At 38.7% G+C, this 9,461-nt stretch overlaps 1 protein-coding gene across 4 annotated transcripts in view; it reads right to left on the reverse strand.

Moving 5' to 3' along the window:
* The window catches only part of MCM8 (minichromosome maintenance 8 homologous recombination repair factor), a 28,252-nt gene extending 18,812 nt beyond the window's left edge, over positions 1–9,440 (reverse strand). For 2 of the 4 annotated variants that reach the window (XM_067565329.1, XM_067565327.1), the window contains exons 1-9: positions 9,376–9,440; positions 8,480–8,609; positions 7,265–7,419; positions 6,979–7,053; positions 5,408–5,490; positions 5,096–5,245; positions 2,894–2,997; positions 2,171–2,369; positions 423–508 (exon numbers count right to left, since the gene is read on the reverse strand). In XM_067565329.1, coding sequence (XP_067421430.1) covers positions 423–508; positions 2,171–2,369; positions 2,894–2,997; positions 5,096–5,245; positions 5,408–5,490; positions 6,979–7,053; positions 7,265–7,394 — 827 coding nt within the window. In that variant the 5' untranslated portion in view covers positions 7,395–7,419; positions 8,480–8,609; positions 9,376–9,440. Of the gene's footprint in view, positions 1–422; positions 509–2,170; positions 2,370–2,893; positions 2,998–5,095; positions 5,246–5,407; positions 5,491–6,978; positions 7,054–7,264; positions 7,420–8,090; positions 8,201–8,479; positions 8,610–9,375 lie in introns of those variants that run through there. The other 2 variants (XM_067565328.1, XM_067565330.1) reach the window with 2 other exon arrangements.
* Positions 9,441–9,461: the final 21 nt, after the last annotated feature.

Here is a 9,461-nt window from a genome sequence, read left to right on the forward strand (position 1 = left end):
CAACTTTAAACCAAGCTTTGACACTATAATTCAGTACAACTCATTCAACTCTCTCAGTTGACAGACATCATATAACAAGGCCTTCCTAGCCAAACATGACGATGTTTTCCTTACAGCTCATTACAGAAGTTACTTTATAATAGATGTGATCACATTTATAGCATGACCTGAAATCGTTCACAATGAAGCCATAGTCAAGGTAAGAAGAATTTCAATGAACCTATTATATTGAGTAGGGACAATATATAATATGTAACAGTGCTTTGATGAAATAATGCTTTTGTAGCACATTCTTTTGATCAATGCTTCTTTTTACACAATGGATTATATGAATAAAAATACACATTTGTAATGTGGTATCCTTTCAAATCTGTTAAACTAAATTTGTTTGTGAAAGGAACAGACGCTCTAAGGTTGCTTACTTAATAGACTGCCAGTCCACTGTAACTGTTAAAGGAGAGCTTCTATCTGCAGTGAATGATCGTCCATGGCATTCAGGCAGAGGACACTGTAACAGTATGAATGCAAGGTCAGGTTTGATGTAAAGAAAATTATTCTCTTTATTACAATAGTTTAAGGTGCTTCATTTGATTTTGAAAAACCAACAGTACTCTCTGTATGCAGCTCATTAACAGCATATAAAAAGAAAATCTAGTTAAACTTAGATTAGTGATACCAACTAGTGTGGTTAATGGAAAATTGTTGTGCAAAGTCATTTAAACACCTAGCATTCTTAATTCTAGACACTAGAAAAACCAATCTATTAGTACTACTACATCTTTTATGTCTGTTATTTTTATTTTCAGGTCCCCCAAGAGTAGAAAACTAATCACTTGATCACATAATAATATTAGACAGTTACCCTATTATTATTTTGTATATAATGTCTTCTTAGCTTGGGCTAAAATCCCAGAAGAATAACAAAACTGAAATACAACATCATGGATAGAGCTGGTCAAAAGTTTTCCATTGGAAAATGCTGATTCAAAAAAATTGAAATGTTCTATGGGAAACGTGTTGTTTCCATCAAAACTTTAGATAGAAACCAGGAGCCTGGTTTCCTGGCAGCCTGCTACCTGCTGCTCCTCAGTTTCTTGGCAGCCTGCTGGGGAATTGAGGCTTCCCAGACTCCAAGGCTGCATGCTTGGCAGGCTACCAGACTCCCATACTCACCAGCTCTATGGGGTATGTCTACACAGAAAATAAAATAAAAAAACCCACAGCAGTGAGTCTTAGAGCCAAGGTCTGCACACACAGGTTCACGCTGCAGTGCTAGAAATAGCCAAGTAGACATTGTGGCTCAGGCGGGGGCTCAGGCTGTGAAACCCATCTTCTTCCCTGGACTTCAGCAAGTGAGCTCCAACCCAAGCATAAACATCTACACAGCTATGTTTAGCGCCACAGCATAAGTTCCGTGAGCCCAAGTCTGTAGTTCCAACCTCTGAGGATCGCCACTGCAGCTGTCTTTTTTGCAGTGCAGACACACCCATGGGCTATTCAGGCTCTACAGCTGGCCAGCTCCCGGGCTACCCAGCTCACTACTTCACAGGCAGCTAGCCAGCCAGAAAGCCTGTGGAGGTGGGCAGTTGGCAAACCAAAAATATCCCACTTAGATACTCCCAAATGGATTTTTCTGGGAAATCTCTTTCTGGAAAAAAAAATTCAATTTTTATTTTTCATCCCAATTTGGTACAAAACTTTTTTCCCTTCTTCTCAAAAACTTGAAATTATTCACAGGAAGGTATTTACATTTTCTGGACAGCTCTAGTCCTAGATAAAACTGCTAAATACAGTCAGAACACTGAACAGCCCTTTCCAAAAGGGGATGGGTGTTGTTTCCGGGAGAGGAGAGAAGAGAGATTCTTTTTAGATTTGTGGAAATTTCTATAATTTTGGTTTTCCATTTTATTGAGACCCAAATCAAAGACACTTTTTTTTTTATGCCTACCTACCTCATATATTGAAGATTTACAACAGTAACATTGGGATGCACAGTGATATTTGTGTGTCAGTAACTTTTTCTAACTTTGCTGAAGTCTTAAATCCATTTCACCCCTCTTTAAATACTATAACTTTTTTTTAAATCTAAACATCACACGTGCTGACAGTTCCCAAACACAGGAGATAGCAAAGGGTGGGAAAATTTTAAAATAAAAGTATTTTAAATTACCTTTGTGGGGAGGGAATATTTTCCATCGGGCAGAGGAAAACTATGAACATCCCTGCATGTGTTGCATATAAAAGCCATCTTGGTGCATAGAGGTTTAATGTTGCTGACACGCACAACGGTGCCCCGCAAGGCAACGTACTTCCCATAACAATTAGCCCGAACATTCTTCAGTTGAGTCAATGGGTCATAGTTGTACACCCTAAATAAAAAGGTTACCATTCAACTTTAAAACTCTTGTTATCCTTAAAGAACAAAAATCTTGTTATAAAATATGTACGTGTTTACTAAACACCAACAGGGATACAGCCAGAGGAAAGATTTTGTCAACAGAGGACAAATCTAATATTTATTGTAATTCTAAGGAAAATTACCTTTCTCCAGGATAATATGACACAACCTTTAATGCCTATTAGCCTAGGAGGAATTGAAGGCTGCCTAGTCAAATTCTAATGTTCAGAATTCTCAAACTATAAAAGAATACATAGTATATATACACCATTCATTCTTCTTAACAAACCCTCTTAAGTCGCATTTACTCTATTGAAACTACCATATACGGGGACCCTGTAATAACACAGTAATCCCCAGCCATGATTAACACATATTTCAGTCTTGCTACACAAAAAGGACCAACATTTGATGACAATTTTCCGGGAAAATTCTCTCTGGGTAAATGAATCTTTCAAATCCTAATAGAGGATTAACACAGAACACACTCTTTACCTTGCATGAATATGTGGCACATTTATTATAGGTTCTTCATCAATTGATAATCCTTCTTGCTTTTGTAGTTCAGCTGCATGCCTTTCCAGGTCCTTAGTTAATACCTAGATAGACAAAAAAATATAAACACAGGCAAGGAAGAACCATCTGTAAGGTAATGGGTAATACTATTTGAAGTGCAAATTTTTAGTGTTCTCCTTTAAATTGCTGCTCTCCTCCCTGGGTTTGTCTTGATCATTCATTTGCAGGTGAGCTTTGCTACCTTATCCTAAAATTTTAAACCTCTGCACAACTCTGCTGAAGTCCTCATTGATTATTAAGCAGAACCAAGGGGATTATTTTACTTCTTTAGGACTTTTCCATTTGACAACCATAGATTTTCCTTCTATGTTTTTAAAATGGAGCATAAATTAACATCTTTGTTTTTAATAAAAAAAATGAATGCATTGTAGCCTAATCAATGGATTGGTGATTGATTAATTAATAAATAAATATTGATTAATCTCTTAGACTGCAGTTGTCAAAAAAAGGTTTGGTCTCCTTAGGGCTATGCAGCAGGAATATCATCATCAACATCACTAGAATAAGAGATCCTACAAGCACATGAGAAACAATTTCAATTTGTCACAGATTCCTTTATTAACAAATCCACTAAGCAGATAAACCCCATAAACACTGAAATACAATAGCAGATAGGGCTAAACACTCTGCGCTGTCTCTATGACTTGCATCGTTCACATCTCCAGCTGGGCGATCCTGGAATGTCAGTCTTTATCTTCCTCATCATCACTGTGATCATCATGCATGGCTGTCACCTTGGCATCGCCCCATGTGTTTCCTCCCAGCACACAGGCCAGGCAACACTTTTATTCTGGAGTTATATTTACGCTTGCTAAGGCTCATACATATGCATACAGGTTCCAAGCCCCTTTCCTTATCTATACTTCCACACCCCACTAATTTAGGAATGCCCCATTTCTCATTGGCTATCCCTTTAGCTCCCCTTATTCTCATTAAGATCTAAGTCAATGAGGTAGCATAGCAACTTGAGGTTATTACAGAATTCCTCGAAATGTTACAATCTGGCATTTTGCAATACTAACTGGCAGTTTGCAGAATATTTTCCAGTCTATTGCTGTACAGTTTCCAGAAGATCAGCACTTTTTATTGTAATCTTACACTTTACTAGTACAAGGTTATCTTCTGGTCAACTAGTAATGCCAACCTGTTTCAGGCCTAAGGCCTTGTGTGGCTATACTGAATATTTTACAGGCCTGAGGACTGTAGTCTCTCTGCTACAATATTAATAAATACTTATATTTCACCTCTATATCCTAAAAATACTTGATATCTTTTGTTCTTGGCTACTGCACACAGTAACCTCTAATTCTAAACTATGTGCCTGTATGGATATCATTAACCTCAGCATATCTGTGAACTAACATGTGGTGCCAAGCCTTTTTAAGGCACAGGACAGAGAGCCAGGAAATCTAGAATCTATTCAGTTTTGCTATGGGCTTCCTGTGCAACTTTGAGCAAGTACTTTAACATCTGTGACTCAGTTTTCCATTAAAACAATGGGATTTTTTTTTAAAAATAGGGTTGTTATGAGGTTTAGTTCACCAAAGTGGTTGACTAATATTGAGATTGTCCAATGAAAGGTGCTAAGGAAGCCCCAAAGTATTATCAGGCTATGATTTTGTAAGACACAAACATGGTATGGAGAGGAAGAGAGATTTATTTTTCAGAGAAAACCTATATATTTAATATTTGGAGGACTTTCTTCTTCCACTACTGCTCATAACGATTATAAATTAAATCATTGGCCCAGGAAACTTGATGCATGCTCTAAGTTTTTAGCTCAATAAATAAAACTGTTTAACCTTTAAAAATTAAGACCCAATTCTGCAAAATTTACTTGGGCTTCACATCTTTGAAAGCCACACGCTTCAAAACGATTAACCTTTAAGAATAAACTAACTTTTTAAAAAGTCACTATTTCTAAATGTAATAAAGAGTTTAAAAACACCAATTGAAACTTTCGTAGTTGTGGTAATTACATGTTTTGTTTCTGGTTAAAAACCTTTCCTATGGTGGACATTGGTCTTCCATATAAATGTGGTTTTAAACTTAAAGTAAGTTCAAACCATTATTACACACATACATCCTGTTACTTAGCAGCAATTTGGAGTCCATATTTACCTGATGTATTGCCAAACCCATGCAGTCCAGTATTTTCTGAGGCATATCCCTTAATTCAGTAGATATACTTGGTATCAATTCAATTAATTCTTTATCTTGTACCAGCTCCTTGTAATCCACAAGAATACTCCCTTTTCTTTCTATTTCATCCTACAAAACATTTAAAGTTATAAAACACATTTCCCCCCAAGATAAAACAAAAGATTTTGATTAATATTATTCTTGAGATATTTTAGTTGAAATATAGACAGACAAGAAAATATATACAGAACTATTATGCTATTGCTGCAGCAGTTGTGGTGGTGGTCTTACCTTATCATAAAGTTCAATATGACGTGTGAAAAACTTTTCAAATGCTTGAATCTTCTGGACAAAAGGAGAGCTGTCATCATAAACTGATCAAATACACATCGCATTAGTAATTAATCCAGAAATAACTATCTGTATCAACACAGTATATGCTTTATTTGTAACCAGAGTTTATTGTAGAAATCAATTCATCTTATTAAAGATATTGATTTAAATAAATAAATAAATGCACACATACATATAGGCATTTATTTAAATAACCCTTCTATGGAGCTTCTTCCACACACACACACTTTTTTGTACCTTTCTCTAAGGCACCTACAGCCACCTTCCTTCAAAGGACTGGATGGAATAATTTCTGGAGTTTATCACAATACAATTAGAACTAATGAGACAGAAAAGAAAAGAATTGAAAGGAAAGCGAGGTGGTGAAGGGATGCCAAATGAGAACCTACCAACTTGTAAGATGTGGACCTATAATAAGATATGGTCATAGCAGGTCTTGTGCCATGATGATGTCTTGCAGCATTTCATAAGACAGGTAGAATAGGTTCAAGTTGCCTCTCCTAGAAAGGGTGATTTTTTCCCCCCCATTATGTTGTTTATACTCCAAGATTGGGGAATGTCTCAGTAATACTCCTGTTCTTATAAGTTAAGAGCTGTGAGGATACATACTTTTAGCCAGGATGATGTGGGATCAATCCTTGAAGCAAAGGAGGCAAAATTTAACAGAAGGGGTATTTTAATGCTTTTGAGCTGTGTGGTGCAGATGGTTGTCCACCTGAGGGACTATCACAAGGCAGGACCAAAGGAAGTCCAATAGTGAGGCACTGAATTAAGTAATTGCATCTCCTGCAGATTCAGTATGATTCAACTGCAATCTGAGTGTTCGTCAGCAGAATCTGTTCAATATTTTGGTCTGGGTTTAGCATAGACTGGATGAAGATGGGGTGCATTTTACATTGTGCAACACTCATTTCCAAGCCTTGGCCCACACAGGGATTACAAGTTGTTCATTCAAATTCGTTTTGGATATGGGGGGACGATGAGCAATAGATAACACTTAGCCACTGGGAACACTGGCCAACAGTCCATCTGCTTTGGAGACAGATTACTTGAGTGACAGCATGCAGCTCTTTCAGGGTTCATATACAATTTAGGATTTTATCCATTAGCTGTCGTGGTATTTCAAAGGTGCTGTCATAACAGCCAAGTCAAATGATCCTCGAGTGCAACTGAGGCCCAAAGTCATTGGCTCAGATGGAAATCACAAAACTACTTAAGATTAATTAGAGCTCCAGATGGGCAAAGGATAAGGGCAAAAAAAAAAAAAAAAAAAGGAGGATTTGTTCATGCCTCCCTCCATTTTTTAGACGACCAAATTATTTACATTTTTAGTTTTCATCTTCTCCTACTGTACCTTGGAAAAAAGGATTAAAAAGGGTCTAACAATGAGCTATAATGTCACTCATTTCTTCAACCCTCTAATCTATTTTCCCTCTTATAATACACAAGTCTAGGGGGAAAAGGGGAAGTAAAATATTTATTCTAAACTATTTAATTTTAACATATACCTTCAGAAAAATAAAGCTTCCAGCCTTTATATGGAGTGATCTGGTCCAGTGTTGACTGAATTAATCGAGGTGGTGCTGAAAAGTATGAAAATAAATTTAGTTAAAAAAGTAAATATAGTTGCATCTAAAACCTTATTCTCAGTTACTATTTAGAACACTACTAAGCAAATAGCTGAAGCTGTTGCACACAAGAGCAGGTAGACATGCACTGCTGCTTTGAAAATGCTATATCATTTTATTCTAACATCAGAGATTAAAGATAATATGTTATGTAGAACCAATTTACCAGACTCAGACTTTCCAGTGTTTCTTTTCCAGTCTCTTCCTCCATCTCCTCTTCCTCGCCATCTTCCTCTCCAGCCTGGAAAGCCACCTCTTCCTGGTCCAGACCCTTTACCTCTAAATTGATTACTCATCTCACTATATGACTGAATTTACAAACTGTGGATTAAATTGACAGAATAAGTCTGTTAAAGAAGACATTATAATAATTTAACCAAGAGTTATTAGTATATTGTCATATATATTTTTTAAATGTAGAATGAGTTCAGGATCCTCCCTTCTCAAAACAATAGGTGATGGAACCACAAATGGCTACAGTGAGCGTGAGGTTAACTCTGGCAAATTCTATAAAACATTGGCGGACTACCCAGCCTGCTCATGACAAATAAGGATTGCAGATGAAGAATGTATTTTTTTCATTTATACTCTGAGCTGGTACTTCCAACTGGAGTTAGAATCTACCTAGGTTCTCAGATACTATGATGATATGGGTCATGTAAATGCCTCTCTCTTATGTACAGATAGGTTTGGGGAACAAAGAGCTGAATCTAAGAGTGTTTCCCAAACGTTTGAAAGCTGAGTCCCATTTCACAAAAATGAAACTGTGCCTCTGCTATGTGTTGCTAAAAGTCTACACATCTTAATTCATACATTTTCTGTGCCCTCTCAGCTAGTTCTACACACACACACACGGAAACACTGCTATATATCTTCTGGATATGATATTTCCTCTCCATTCTTATATGCTTTGATGAGCAGTAAATAGAGAATAATGTTGACATTTGAAGTAGCACCAGTGGCATCATTAAAATGCATGGAACGATTCACACCTCAAGTGCTTTTCTCAGGCTCTCTGCAAACTCAGGCAAATGTATCAGATGATTACGTTTGCTTCATGTTTTGAAAGTTTTCTTTGTGATCGTAACAGCTAGAAACTGGCCTTTTTTTAAAAGAAAAAATTAAGTTAGGACTCTGGAAAACAATATAGAAACCTGTTCGTTCCTTTCCACTCTGAACAAATCTTTTGTCACCCATCTTAAATTATAAGAAACACTGAACTAAAGTCAGATGATCCTGTTTTCCTAAGATAGACAGAAGACAAAGTCTGGGCAGATTTGTTTTGATAAATCACGCAGATAGATACATTCAGATTCCTAAATCCTGTGACCAAATGCCATCTTAAATGAGAATTGAGATTAGGAAATAAATCTTCATTTACCAAGGACAGGAAAGTTGTCATACAGGAGCATTTTGTAACTGGTTTTCTTATGACATGGCCATTACTTGGGGGAGCCTGGGTCACTTCTCATTTAATCTCTATAAATATTTAACCAAATATTTTCTTAGACCTGCAAATAAAGTAAGTATTTAATTCCACACACATATAGACATCACTACTCCTTGTGCACCCCACCAGCAGTACTACCAACTCTCAGTATAGCCAGGAGAACAGTGATAAGGTGAGTTTTGGGATTTATTTTGTAAGAATAAGGCCAGCCACAGCACGATAATACTGATCCTTTTCCATCCGTATAGGAAGTGGGTTTTTTTTCCCCCAATATAAATAGGTCACCTCTCTGAGTGGCAGTTGCTAGGTCAAGGGAAGAACCATTCATCCCAGCTGTGTCGACACAGGGGGTTAGGTCCGCCTGTTACAAAACTGCTCAGGGGGGACGTGGCTAGTTTTAGGTGCAGGCCAGTCCTCAGTTAGCGCCCCCAGACTACAACCCCACATCTACCCAAGAAGAACGTGGCCCAAGTGCAGCCCCAAGGCTCCGAACCCAACCCTCCCCCATGGACAGCGTCGCCCCAGATCGGTTCAGAAAGATCCCCGCATTCAGGGCTGCCCGGTGATTGCTGAAGGCCTGGCGCCGGCTGCCCAGCAGGGACGATGTAGAGGCAGGCGCGGCGCGGCGCGGATGGGCTGCTCCGAGCCCCAACGCGAAGGAGGGTCGCCCGCCCGCCCGCCCGGGGGAGCCGAACAGCTGCGGCCCTGGCACAACCGCCCGTGGCTGGGTGAGTGCCACTGGCCGGCGAGCCGCGGACCCAGGCTGTAGACGGGGGACGCAGAGGGGCCGCTTCCGCAGCCAAGCAAGGCCAAGACCCCGGGCTCACCTCAGCGCCTGCTGTGCCAGGCCGGCCCCACACTGAGCCATAGCTCAGCTCAGCTCAGCTCAGCCCAGCCCAGCCATTTTCTATTT

This window comes from Emydura macquarii, unplaced genomic scaffold, assembly GCF_026122565.2.
Source record: "Emydura macquarii macquarii isolate MOO-44397 ecotype Brisbane River unplaced genomic scaffold, CSIRO-AGI_Emac_v2 contig_2676, whole genome shotgun sequence".
Taxonomy (NCBI): Eukaryota; Metazoa; Chordata; order Testudines; family Chelidae; genus Emydura; species Emydura macquarii.